Below are 14,668 nucleotides of genomic sequence, written 5' to 3' on the forward strand. Positions count from 1 at the left end.
GGCCGGACTGCACCCACCCCCCCCCCCCCCCCAGGAACGCCACTGCTTCAAGGAAATGAAGCAAATTAGTGCAGCAAGATTTCCCTTGGCTGAATTCATGTTGACTGTCCCATTAAGTCAGACTCTGTCCCATTATAAACTGCTGACCTCCGGGGGCTGAATATTGACCTTTATTTAACTATCCAATTATTTTTTATTAGAATGCTTTTCACTAATAGGCTGTGTGTGCTGGTAAGTTAAGTTCTCACTGGAAAAGACTCAGTGGCAGGACTGAGTACTGCCATGCAGAAAATCCCACTTCCGGCTCTTCAGACCAGTGGTGGGTGGGGGGGGGGGGGGGGGGGGGGAGGAGGGGGCATGCTTTTGATTCCCATTTTTTTCTCCCTCAGAAATGCGCTGGGGTTTCTGGCATTGATCTCCGAGCTGAAGACAATTTCAGTGAATCCTCATTTCACTGCTCCAGACAACTGGAATTGGCCAAAAATACTAAGACAGGACATCTGGAAAACCCGGAGCGGCTCAAAATGCCATCGGTGGAGTTAGGCTGCAGCTCTGCTGCTAAATCTATAATCTGTGTGAACAACGTGAAATTTATGTCATCTGACACCATTAGGTCTACCATCAGCAAAATAAAGCAAGTCAAAGTGAGATTCAGATCCCAAGAGCTATTTTCCACCCGGTGCCAGTGGGAGATTCTGTACACGACGGAGAACAACAAACCCAGAGGTACCTCATCACAAAACTTAACAGGTAATCCCAACAGTCTTACCTTCTTCACTCTGCCACTCCTGGTCCCGACAAACACCACACTGTAGTTACCATACACGTACGAGGCCACAGATGTCATCCTGTCCCGCACTTCCGTGAAGAGTGTCAGGCCCTCCACCAGGGTGGAACCCCCAAGTGGCTGATTAATGTCCAGTCCACAGAAGTTATCGTCTATTGGGACTGGCTGGAAGACAGAAGATAGAGGAGATTGAGAGAACTGAGCCCCCAAGACAGGCACCCTGCTGCTTTCTAGGAGCAGGTCAGCACAGCGCAAGATTTATTCTAAGCAGATACAGGTCTGCACAACCGCAACCTTTGATCTCAGTATGACTGGTGGGCAGAATGATGAAGGGACTGGAAACATGGCATGCTATCACTCAATTGTTGAATTCTTGCTCTGAATACTTTTCAAAGTTGACACACTCCCCAGAACACCGGAAGATATAAACCTACCTAAGGGGTCCTTTTACAAAGGCGCACTGAAAAATGACCTGCGCTAGTGTAGTCGCGTGTATTGGCCGCACGCAGATCCCCTTTTTTTAAGTGCACCTGTAAAAAGGCCTTTTTTGGGGGGGCCGAAAATGGACGTACAGCAAAATAAAAATTGGCGCGCGTCCATTTTGGATCTGAGACCTTACCGCCACCTATTCACTTAGCGGTAAGGTCTCACGCGTTAACTGGGCTGTAATCGTCAACGCGTGTACACTGCCAATTACTGCCCGGTTAGCGCCAAAAATATTTTCGTATGTACACAGCAGACACGGTAGCCAGGCGGTAGATCCAGACTGACGCGCGTTGTGTGCGCATAGGCGCCTATGCGGCTTAGTAAAAGGGTCCCTAGGATCAGAAGTTACACCAGTGCTACGTCTAGTCAGTCAGGTTCTCAGGATATCCATAATGAATATGCATGAGATAGATTTGCATATCAAGGAGGGAGTGCTGCCTTAGGCATATTCATTGTGGATATCCTGAGAACCCGATTGGCTAGGTGTGTCCCGAGAGCTGGGTTGAGAAGCACCGAGTTGCACTAGCACCCTGCATTTACATGGTAAGCTGAAAGCCAATCACATTTAACCCCTGTGCATACAAATGAGAGGGAGGAGAAAAGCCAGGAAAGCACAAGATGAGAGATAAAGAGGGGGGTCTATTGTTTATCAGGAAATGAGGAGGGGGACATGGCTTGAGTATCATTATGGAGGCCATTTTCAAAAGTCGCCAGCCATGCACTAATTTACAAAGCGTAAAGAATGTGCAGGTTTCCCCTTTCAAACAAGCGCTGGGTGCAAAGCGTGTGTGTGTGTGTGTGTGTGTGTGTGTGTGTGGTCACTGGAGCCAGCTTTTTTGTGGGTACAATTCTGCTGGAAAAGTGTATGGCAGGATTTGAAAATGCAAACTGGGGTCCGTTTACCAAGCCACGGTAAACCTTAACGTGTGCCGACTATCTTACTGTGGGGGGGGGGGGGGGGCTCAGGCATCCGACAGTAATTTTTACATATATGCGCCAGAGCCATAACCAGACCTCGAAATTGGGGGAGAACATTTTGGCCCACCTCTCCCTGCCGCATGATGATACCTTGGCTGGCAGGGTCCCCAACCCCCGTCAACTGAAGCATTTGTGCTGCACTGGTCTTGCATTGCCTGCCCTGCTCTGTTCTCAGCCACGCTGTGTTCATTCTCAGTTTATCTAAAACTAGGGTTACCATGAGGCATATTTTCAAAGCACTTTGGGAGGCTAAGTTCCATAGGTTTTCTGGACAAACGGGCAGATTGCTAGCCTCCCCTCCCCTTACTTACTACTGCCCTGGTGGTCTTTAGATTGTAAGCTCCTTTGAGCAGGGACTATCCTTCTTTGTCAAACTGTACAGCGCTGCGTAACCCCAGTAGCGCTCTAGAAATGTTAAGTAGTAGTAGTACTCTTCCGCCTTCGGGGCAGGAAAGAGCCCCCTCTTTCCTGCCCGGAGCGCTGCCCTGCATGCATCCTTCCTGTTGGTGATCTTGGCGCAGATTCCAAATGGCCGCAGAGTGTTGAAGTGACCTCGTGAGACTTCAACTCTCGGTGGCCATTTTGAATCGGCGCCAAGATCACCAACAGGAAGGATGCATGCAGGGCAGCGCTCCGGGCAGGAAAGAGGGGGCTCTTTCCTGCCCCGAAGAGGTCACTAGACCACCAGGGCAGTAGTAAGGTAAGGGGAGGGGGGTGACGGGGAGGGAGGGCGAAGGGGTGTGTAACAGGGGGGAGGGGAAAATGTGACAGTGGGCGGAGCGAGGGTGTGAAAGGGGGCGGGGCGTGAAAGGGGGCAGGTGTGGGTGTGTGGTGGGGGCGGGGCATGTGTCCTTTTGGGGGGACAAAATATGGTAACCCTATCTAAAACGAGTGTGCACAGCACAACTGAGGAGAGCAGGGTAGGCAATGCGGTGAGACCAGCACTGGATAAACACTTCAGGTGGCGGGGGCTGGGGAGCCAAACCAGGGGGCCTAGAGCCAATTTGGGGGGACCAGGCCCCCGTGGCCCCCCGTAGCTATCACTGGTATGTGCGATACCCGCAGGGCAGAGAGTGAATATGAGCCCATACCAAAGTTTTCAATTGCTAATAAATACGAAGAAAATAAACCGAACTGCTTATTTGATGCAAAAGACACTGTGATTTCCTTCCTAATCCCAACTGCAGTGATGAGTTTTTCATGTGTTTCATTTCATCTCGGTGATGGGTTTGTAACTTGGCTTCAGCAGCTCATTAGCAATTTATTCACAACCTGGTCACATTCCAGCAACCCCCCCCCCCCCCCCCATGAATAAAACAAAAGGGTTTTACATTTCAATGTAACTGCAAGCTATGCTGTCAGTCATTGCTGCCTTGCAGATCCAGGCTGTAGGCCTCAGGCAGCCCAGCGTGAACCTATGGGTTGTTCAAGGCAGATCCCCAGATATCCTCCAAAATCCTGCAGCATCCTAATAGGACCCACAGTCCTTTGCACTGACATCAAAGGGGCTAATGGCAGATTAAGTCCTTGTCTGCCCTGCAGGCCTGTGCTTACTCTGTACAGTAGCAAAGGAAGCCCCCTCCAATACCCCTAAGGACACACAAGGAAAATTGACTGCTCCTGAAATTGAAGAGTGGGGGGGGGGGGGGGGGCTGCTACGCCCAACTTTCTAGCTTACTTCACCTTGGCCCCAATGCTCAAAAGCAACCATGGGCGCCAGAGGCCATTAACGCCGTTCTATCGTCTACATTTACCCGTGCAGAATGTTCAGAGGGGTCTAGAACGTGAAACAACGAGCACGCCAGGCCTTAGCTCAGAGAGCATGCAAATGTCAAGCTTACGTAAGTGAAGTCATTTTGTATTCCTCCCCAATGGTCAGACAAGAGCGCCTGAAGCAAAACTACCTTACCGCTGTAAAAAAATAACACCAGGTCGCAGCAGGCGTTAGGCTGTTGGAAGAGAGGATTTCTCACGATTCTCATGCTTCACGCATGCTTCTTTCTGGAAAATCTGCCGGTTCTGATTGCTTTGAGAAGCAGAAGGAAGCCCGGGCAAGCCACCCCCCTCCCCCCCCCCCCAAAAAAAAAATGTGAGAAAACTCACATGGGACAAGGGAAATTCAGAAACCAACCACTCAGAGATCAACATTCAGCATGGTTTCAGCCTACTTAAACCACACTGAGTGGGCCAGTTCTGAATCTTCAGTGGCACTTGACTGGGCAGTACCGCTGAATGTTCTCTGACCCCCACAGCATTTCTTGGGTAGTACCATGGATCTACAGTTAGGGTTACCATATGTCCGGATTTACCCGGACATCTCCTCTTTTTGAGGACATGTCCGGGCGTCCGGACGGGTTTTGCCAGTCCACCCGTTTGTCTGGATTTCTGGACAAACGGGCGGGCAGGTGGGCCTATCCTAGCCGCCCCTTCCCTTACTTACTATCTACTGCCCTGGTGGTCTAGTGACCTCTTTGGGGCAGGAAAGAGCCCCCTCTTTCCTGCCCGGAGCGCTGCCCTTGCCCTGCATCCTGTTGCTGTGACGGTGTCGGGATTCAAAATAGCCACTGAGAGTTGAAACGGCCTCGCGAGACTTCAACTCTTGGTGGCCATTTTGAATCTCGAGACCGTCACAGTAACAGGATGCAGGGCAAGGACAGAGCTCCGGCCAGGAAAGAGGGGGCTCTTTCCTGCCCCGAAGAGGTCACTAGACCACCAGAGCAGCAGATAGTAAGAGGAGGGGAGGGGAGGTGACCCGGGGGAGGGGAATATGTGGCAGAGGGCAGTTTTGACCCTGCTTCCTAGGTCCCTCCCCCCCCAAAAGTAAGCCATACGCCATCCGTCCTCAGCCTAACCCTCCCTCAACTCCAGACTTCCCACAACCACCGGTACTTACCCAGAGATGATTCCTTGTGGTCTAGTGGGCCGAGACTGGGGTGGTCATTCGCTGTTCCCACCCAGTGCACCTCCAGGTTCAAAAATGTCGGTCCTGACCCCTAGAAGTAGCCTCAACAGTACCATTGCAAGGGGTCTGCACCACTATTTTTGAACTCGGAGTCAGACAGTGTGGGAGTGGAGAGGGACCGCTCCTGTCCCAGCCCACTAGACCACCAGAGATCATGTCTGGATAAATCCTGAGGGTAGTAGGGGGGTCCATAGGGGATCGGGGACAGGTAGGGGAGGCCTGGAGCCAGGGAAAGGTTTGGGGGTTGGAGGGGAGACCTGGGGGATTTGAATGAGAGTGGAGCAGAGGACCTGCTGCATTAGTGACACACCCTCTTATCGGAGTCCTAGCTGAATATCAGACGGGACCTGGATAAGAGCCAGTGGCTTGTGTTACCTGGATTTGCCCAGATATTCAATGCTGGTGCCTAGTTATGTCCCAGCATTTAATATCCGGGCATAAATCAGCACATGGAAGTCAGCGTTTAAAAATGCATAATTGCAGGGGGGGGGGGGGGGGACAATTTCTTTTCTACCTGCATGTGACCGTGAGCAGCTTCAAGTCTCACGACCGATACTTCCTGCTGCAGGATTAACAAACAGGAAGTGTGGGCCACAGTATTTGAAGCTGTTCACGGTTGCAGTGCTGACAAGCATTGCAGAGAGGTTGGAGTGGGGGCGGAGCATGGACTGAATGGGGTGGGGGCAAGAGCTGGGTTGGGAGGTGAGACCACTTAAAAAATTGCTCCGCCTTGGCACCCCTTATACCAGGCAGGATCCCTGCTGTAGGAGAGGCTGCTTTTTGAGGGAAGTGGGGTGTTTCTGTTTTCAAAATGTACTACTTCCATGAAGTTTGAGCAATATAAATATAAAAATATGCTTACAGCTTTGGTGCACTGCACATCTTTCCCCAATAACCAGTTCAGCTCCAGGTTGCCTTCCCCCTGGTAGCAGGACTGAAGGCGTTCCTTGATTCGAGTATTGATCATCTTGATGGGGAACACACAGAGGGCGGAGTCATCGGGAGGGTGATGGTACTGCTTCTGTCCCTTGGAGAAGACGGTGAAGAGAACGTCGTCCTGAGCCGAGATTTTAAGCGTCCTGGCAAGCACGTCGCCGGGTTTGGACAGGTAAGCGGCCTGCAGGAGGCGGTACTCCACCCCATCCTTTACACAGCCAATTGGCAGCGAGACGTAGGAATGGAACTTAGGATCATTTTTGCAGAGTCGCACAATGCGGGAGGTGTAGAAAAGGTCATGGGCTGAGTTGCTGGAGATCCCTTCGGGGGTTTCCGGTTGCACAGTCAGGAAATAAACAAAGTTACCACTGGCGAAGCCATAAATATAGAAAATATCAAAGTGGGAAACCAGAGCTAATGTGTCAGAAGGAATCTTGATCAGAGAGGACACAAAGTCACTGTGGAGCTCATAATCCAGCATGGCGGAGGACTCCGGGTCCCGGGGCAGTTTGCGGCTGGACAAGGTCGGAAAGTAATCCTGCTTCCCATCCACCGCGGTACCGATGAAAAGCTTCCCATCCTCGCCCTCGGAGCGTACAATTACACCATACATTGTACCAGTCTCGTTGACACTGGAGAGATAGTGCTCCTTCTTGTGGGAAGGTTCCACCAGAATGAACAGATCATCCAAGCGTAGAAGCTTACAGACCCCCTGGTAAAGGCTCCCACATGCTAGTAGGCGGTTCTCAGAATAATCCACAATAAGGAGTTTATTAACATTGTTGGTCAATGTTAAGGGCTCACTGCAGGGCTGGACAATCAGCGGAGGATAGCATGACTTGTTGTCCTCCTCTGGACCCGTCTTGTGCGAAACCAGTAAAGTCAAGTTACCAGAAAGCTTGTAAACCCGATTTACCGCACCCACATACACTGCTCCGGTGTTCTGGTGGACCGTCAAGTGGCTAAAAGTCCAGTCTCGGTGCTCGGCATGGAATGTGTTGAAGAGGGAAGAGCCTGTGGCATTTTGGGAGAGTAATGCCAGCAGTAAAAGGACAAAAACAACCTCCCAGCAGAAAAATTGCAAAGAGTGTACTGTCCTCGGAAAGGTCTTCCTCTGGTCCATTGTGAGAAGGGCAAGGGGAATCACCTTCCAGATTCTGTGTGTTGCCTCAAGGTATCCTTCACATGATTCTGAAAAAGAAAACAAACAAGATTACTAATCATGGAGTCCAATCAGGATAGATGATTATCGAGTACAGAAAGGAAAAGCAACAAAAAGCGGAGAGGAAAATCCTCACGCAAATCAAAGACGATGAAAACGAATAAGTGAGGACAAATGTTGAGGAAATCCAAAAAACTTTATTAATAATCAGATGACGGCCCGACACGGCCGTGTTTCGGCATCAAAGCCTGCATCAGGAGTCAAACAAATCTTTTTCAGTTGTCGTTCAATTATAGACCAACAGAAAATATGGTAATGGGACTTCCTTCAAACTCAAAAAATGAGCCGGTCAACTATGGAGTGCCTCAACGGCAATGCACAGAAATGACGTCAATCGTCATTTCTGTTTGTTTGACCCCTGATGCAGGCTTTGATGCCGAAACACAGCAGTGTCAGGTCGTCATCTGATTATTAATAAAGTTTTTTGGATTTCCTCAACATTTGTCCTCACTTTTTCGTTTTCATTGTTTTCGAGTACAGAAAGGATCCACTTCTATTTTGCATGTATCTGTAATAACCCTGGAGCTCTCATCATTGTTATTCAGCCAGTAGGAAGTCACAAGACACCACGCAGAAAGAGAGGTGTAACTTTCACCACAGAAAATCTGCGATGTTCATAGCAGCTGTGTTTAAGCTGGTTCCTTGATAATTCTTCTTAAATTATTGGGGAGGAAAGCACTAGGGGCCCTGTTTTCAAAAGCGCACTAGCATTTTTGGTGTACGCTAAAAATTAGCACGTGCTAACCGTGTAGACGCCTATAGGGATATCATTTATTTATTTGTTGCATTTGTATCCCACATTTTCCCACCTATTTGCAGGCTCAATGTGGCTTACATTGTTCCGTCATGGTAATCGCCATTCCAGAGTGAGAGATGCAAGTGGTATTACATAGAGAACATGAATGACAAAATAAAATTAAGCAAACAGGCATAAAGAGATCATATTCGGAATAATAGATAAAGTGGTAATGCGTTAAAGTTCATATGAAGGATCGTTGCGGTGTGCCTTGTTGAAGAGGCAGGTTTTCAGTGATTTCCGAAAGTTGGTTAGGTCGCGCTGGTTTTTCACGTCAAGTGGTAATGCATTCCATAGCTGCGTGCCTATGTAGGAAAAGCTGGATGCATGTGTTCATTTGTATTTTAGTCCTTTGCAGCTGGGGAAATGGAGATTTAGGAATGTGCGTGCTGATCTTTTAGTATTCCTGGGTGGCAAGTCTATGAGGTCCGACACGTAAACCGGGGCATCACCGTAACTGATTTTATGAACCAAGGTGCAGACCTTGAACGTAATACGTTCTTTGAGTGGAAGCCAATGCAGTTTTTCTCTTAGGGGTTTGGCACTCTCGTATTTTGTCTTACCACGTGCTAATTATTAGAATGCGCTAAAAACGCTAGCGCACCGTTGTAAACAGGGCACTAGGTAGATTACTCTGCCACAGCGGAAAGAAACTTACTAGCAAGGATCCCCCTTACGAAAGGAGACAAAACGGTAACAGAATTCAAAAATGCATGGGATCAAGGCAAAGAATTCCTTTATGGAAAGAGAACGGCAGGTGACTCCTTTGTTAGCATCAAAACTACGCATATGTCAACCCAGACGATCGTTGAGATCTCGTAGCCAACGCTTATTTGATATTCCCTCACAACAAGTGATAAAATTGGAGGAATACAGAAATTCAATTTTTTTATAGAACAATTCCCATCCTTTGGAATGCAATTTCAACAAGGTTGAGAGAAATGCAGAATCTGAAGGAGCTCAGCAAAGAACTTAAAACGAAACTATTTATTGAGGCCTTTGAAGGAGTTTAATCAATTTCAGACATGTTTAATTGTTGTATGGCATCCAGTTTGATTACTCATGAAAATTATTGATGAGTAAATATTTGATAGTTGCTAATCTATGTTTTTTAGACTGTGTGAGAATTGTTTGTCGAATGTATGAAGAACAATTTTTGCAATAGATCAGAATAGAAGTTTTAAATAAATAAATAAATAAACAAACAAACAAGGATGTCTTTTACTAAGGCTTGGCATCAGTAGCGTAGCTACGTGGGGCCAGGGGGCCTGGGCCCCCGTAGATTTGGCCCTGGACCCCCCCTGCCGATGACCCTCTCGACCCCCCTCCCGCTGCCAACCCGCCATTGCCGTTGCCTGCCTTTGCTGGCGGGGGACTTCAATCCCCGCCAGCTGAGGTCCTCTTCTTCTCGCAAAAGGCTTCCTTCTGTTTCTGATGCCCTGCACGTGACGTCAGACTCACAGAACGAAGCCTTGCAGATCAGCTGATCAGAAACAGAAGGAAGCCTTTTGCGAGTAGAAGAGGACCTCAGCTGGCGGGGGTTGGGGTCCCCTGCCAGCAAAGGTAGGCAACTGCGGGTTGGCAGTGGGAGGGGGGTTGAGAGGGTCATCGGCAGGGGGGGACAAAGTTAGTGGTGGCGGGGTCGGCAATGGCGAAGGGGGGTCGGCGGCGCCAGGAGGGGCTAAAATGTGCCCCCTCACCTCGGACTCTGGACCCCCCCTCCCGTCAAAGTCTGGCTACACCCCTGCTCTGCACACATCTAAAACACGCGCCTACACTACCGCAGGCCATTTTTCAGCGCACCTTAGTAAAAGGACCCCTAAGCCATGCTGTAGACATGTTAACTTTTTGGCGCGCGCTACAACTTAGCACACGCTGAGACACCCATTATATTCCTATGGGTGTCTCTAGCATTAGCACGCGCTAAAACGTGTTTGTGCCCACAACGCGGCGTAGTAAACAGGGCCCTTAAATTGGGTTTGAAAATTCTCTCGTTTCATCTGGATTTTGGTGTCTAGTTGGTCTGGGCCCAGGGTCTGAATGGATTTCCCTGTTACTGGTTTCCTCTTTTTGTGGTTTTGCTTTTAGATCTGGGTGTGATTCAACTTCTTGAGGTCTTTTGGTTTACATTTTTTTTTTTAACTGTAAACCACTTTGACCTGCTCATCAGAAAAGGCAAATTTTAAATAAACAAGCAATAGTCTCAGCTCAAGATCAGCCCAAATGACTCATTTATGGAGCTAAATCTTAGCGACAATGGCTGAAAATGAGTCCATAAACCCTGGGGTTGTTTTGACCTTGGGATTTCCTCCTGCTTTGGGTTTCCAGCTCAGAGGAAAGTAAGGCTGTACTGAATATTCGGCTACGAATAGTTTCCCAAATACATTATTCATATTTGGCCGAATAGTGATTTAAGTTCAAATCCGACTAATCTGGAGCTCTACCGTGCTAAATCCTACTGAAATAAACACTTGATCTCTGATTTCAGTTTGCTTATTTTATTATTTATTATGTTAAAATTCAATGCCTGTATTTGGCCAAATAATATTTGTCATTATTCGTATTCGGCTGAATAATAAAACATGCAGTCCAATACAGCTGTAGCAGAAAGTAGGATTGACCTCTAACACCATTAAAAATAACTTTTCAAAACAAGGTGAGTTTGCCTTCACCTGCAACTATCAGGGGATTCCCCCCCCCCCCCACACACACACCCCTATTTCGCCTCCCAAGAGTCCTCAGCCAGGGATCATGAACCCAAATCTGGCCAATAGGGTGTCACCGTTGCATAAGGACTAGGACTCCTTTTCCCAAGGACCTCTGGGGTCCTTTTACTAAGGTGCGCTGAAAAATGGCCTGGGGTAGTGTAGACGCGTGTTTTGGCCGCGTGCAGAATTATTTTTTAGCGCACCTACAAAAAAATGCCCTTTTTTTGCCGAAAACGGACGTGCGGAAAAAAATGAAAATTGCTGCGCATCCTTTTTGAGTCTGAGACCTTACCGGAAGCCATCGAGCTAGCAGTAAGGTCTCACGCAGTAATGGTCTACGCGCATCAAACACCACTTGACACGCGTAGCTGCCGCATGCCAGAAAATAAAAAAAATATTTTGCAGACGCGCGTAGCAGACTCGCACTAAAATTGAAATTATGGCAAGGGCCACACGGTAACCGAGCGATAACTCCAATTTGGCATGCACTGGGCGTGCGTAGGTACCTACCCTGCTTATTTTCCAAGAAGAAGGCCGGCCATCTTCCGACGCAAATTGGGAGATGGCCGGCCCTCTCCTAACCCGGCCAAATCGGTATAATCGAAAGCCAATTTTGGCCGGCTTCAACTGCTTTCCGTCGTAGGGCCGGCCAAAGTTAAAGGAGGCGTTTCGGCAGGATACGGAAGGCGGGACAGGGGCATGGTTACGAGATGGCCAGCTTTGGCCGATAATGGAAAAAAGAAAGCAGGGTCTGACGAGCACTTGGCTGGCTTCACTTGGACCATTGATTTTTAGGACCAAGTCTCAAAAAAGTGCCACAACTGACCAGATGATCACCGGAGGGAATCGGGGATCACCTCCCCTTACTCCTCCAGTGGTCACCAACCCCCTCCCACCCCCCAAAAAAGTTTTTAATCATTTTTGTGCCAGCTTCAAATGTCATACCCAGCTCCATCACAGCACTATGCAGGTCCCTGGAGCAGTTTTTAGTGGGTACTGCAGTGCACTTCAGGCAGGCGGACCCAGGCCCACCCCCCCTCCCCCACCTGTTACACTTGTGGTGGTAAATGTGAGCTCTCCAAAACCCACCCGAAACCCGCTGTACCCACATCTAAGTGCCCCCCTTCACCCATAAGGACTATGGTAGTGTTGTACAGTTGTCGGTAGTGGGTGTTGGGAGTTTTTTGGGGGCTCAGCACCCAAGCTAAGGGAGCTACGCACCTGAGAGCAATTTGTGAAGTTCACTGCAGTGCCCCCTAGGGTGCCCGGTTGGTGTCCTGGCATGTGAGGGGACCACTGCACCATAAATGCTGGCTCCTCCTATGACCAAATGCATTGGATTTGGCCGGGTTTGAGATGACCGCCATCTCTAACGCCGGCCCAAATGTTGAGGTTTGGCCGGCCTCGACCGTATTATTGAAACGAAAGATGGCCAGCTATCTTGTTTCGATAATACGGTTGGGTATGTCGCTTTCCAGGGCCAGCCTTAGAGATGGCCGCCCATATAGATGGCCGGCCCCGTTCGATTATGCCCCTCCACGTGGCTTAGTAAAAGGGCCCCTCTGTTTATTCCTCACCCAAGGCCAACATGGCATGGAATAACTGGGCAACCCAGAACTCTTTGTATACGGGACCAGTCTCTGTAAACAGTTTTGACTATTTTCAATATTTTCTTGTCACTTGGTTTTGCCTGGGCGCAGTTGCTACAAGATTCCCATTCACTTAATCACTTAATATAATTTCTGTCGTGTGATCAGATGCATGAATGAAGACTTTCCAAGCTATTGCTTCTCTGGCAGACTGAAAAGATTTCTTGCTGACAGTGACCTTTCAGTTTTCTATTGAAGAGCGTTTTCTCTGTTTACTCTCGTCTGCGTCTGAATTTGGCAGATATCAAAGAGAGAGAGATTAAAAATAAATAAAGAGGTAAAATAAATCTACACGGCTGTAAAACAAAACCATTACTGTGCAGTAAAAGAATAACACTTTCCTAGCTACAGACATATTTTCCAAGCATAACAGCAGCCCTCCAACCTTCCCCCCAAAATTCCAGAGACCCGGAAGGCGGGAGGGTACTCTGGTCTCAAAAGCTCTCACACACCATCCTGTGAGGCTTCTCTTACTGCTCAATGCAACAGCCTGTGGGGAATCCTAGGGGCAGGGAAATGTTTCAATGGTGATTAAACTGTGGTGTGTGTTATCCGGAGGAGTGTCCCTTTACCCAACAGACAAAGGGGAAGGGACACAGACAATAAGGTAGCATAGAGCATTTTAACAAGAAACCTCAATGGATATGGAAATCCACTAAAAAGCTCAAGATCAATCTAGAAGGCACTGGGTAGGGACTAAAATGTTTCTAAATGTAACAAACAGACAGAAGTGTAATGCTTCCTAAATGAGTCTCCCCTTCTCCCACCACCCAAATGACAGGAAGCAGGTCTCACTGTTGCCAAAGCTCCCCCCCCCATCCCATAACCTTTGCCCCTTCAATTATACATGGTCACATATTCAAAGATCTCATGGGCTGCTGGTAAAAAGATATATAAGCTCATTATTAGGAAGAATCCTCTCCCCGCCTTCCCAGCAGCAGGGTTTCACCATTACCAGGGAGTAGGAGGTACTTTGCTGTCCTAAACTGTGGGCATCCATGGGATGTGGGGGGAGGGGGAGGGAGAGGGACAGAGAAAGCTGAATAAAACTGGGAGGAAGGCAGTGTTGTATAGTAACTAAGGGGTCCTTTTAGAAAGGCGTGCTGAAATATGGCTTGCGGTAGTGTAGGCGCAGGTTTTAGGCACGCGCCAATCCATGTTTTAGCGCGCCTGTAATAAAGGCCTCTTTTTTTTTTTGCCAAAAATGGACGTGCTTCAAAATCAAAATTACCACGCGTCCGTTTTGGGTCTGAGACCTTACCGCCAGCCATAGACCTAGCGGTAAAGAATCTGGGCGGTATTGACCTACGCGTGTCAAATGCCACTTGGTGGGCGTCCGTTACGCATGCGCCAGAAAATAAAAATGATTTTGCGGGATGTGCGCCAAAAATTGAAATTATCGCAAGGGCTACGCGGTAACTGGGCGGTAACTCCAATTTGGTGCGCGTTCGTCTTAGTAAAAGGGGCCCTAAGTAAATGTAACTAGTCACCCTACTTGTTGGGCAGACTGGATGGACCGTAAGGTCTTTATCTGCCGTCATTTACTATGTTACTATGTTCACGTTACTTAAGTAAAAGGTTCGTCACGGTGGAACCTGATGGTTTGAATACGTACGTTCACTGGGGATGCTACATGTAAACACAATCAGCTGATCAGCGGAAGAACGTAGCACTTCCGGTAGAGCATAAAAAACGCCGTTGCCATGTTCTTAATATCCAGTGAGCGATAAGAACCCCAAGGAGAAGAGACCGTAAGCCTTGAGTTTAGAAATCACAGGAGGAGTATGATATCCACAGAAGTGGTTTCTGATGTGTGTATATTTTTGTATTTACAGGACTGTCCCTTGACAAAGCACTTAAGCGAAACAGGCACCTGTCGGGATAGCAAGAACTCCTGGGATCGCTCAATAATATGCACACAGATAAGTGTTTGAAGTCTATTCTATAGCAAATAAGAAAACTCCCCTTACGTTCCCGCCCGAAACCTCCGCTCACAGGACAATTCCCTCCTCTCACTACCCTTCTCCACCACCGCCAACTCCAGGCTCCGCCCATTCTGCCTCGCCTCACCCTATGCTTGGAATAAACCTCCTGAGCCCTTACGCCAAGCCCCCTCCCTACCCATCTTCAAATCCTTACTCAAA

General features: G+C 48.5%; 1 protein-coding gene across 1 annotated transcript in view; it reads right to left on the minus strand.

Moving 5' to 3' along the window:
- PLXNA2 (plexin A2) overlaps positions 1–14,668 on the minus strand; it is a 513,443-nt gene that overhangs the window by 438,097 nt on the left and 60,678 nt on the right. Inside the window, exons 2-3 of the mRNA XM_030220548.1 lie at positions 6,076–7,340; positions 770–952 (exon numbers count right to left, since the gene is read on the minus strand). Of these exons, the coding sequence (XP_030076408.1) occupies positions 770–952; positions 6,076–7,272 (1,380 nt within the window). The 5' untranslated portion in view covers positions 7,273–7,340. The remainder of the gene's footprint in view (positions 1–769; positions 953–6,075; positions 7,341–14,668) is intronic.

Source organism: Microcaecilia unicolor, chromosome 12 (assembly GCF_901765095.1).
Source record: "Microcaecilia unicolor chromosome 12, aMicUni1.1, whole genome shotgun sequence".
NCBI lineage: Eukaryota > Metazoa > Chordata > Amphibia > Gymnophiona > Siphonopidae > Microcaecilia > Microcaecilia unicolor.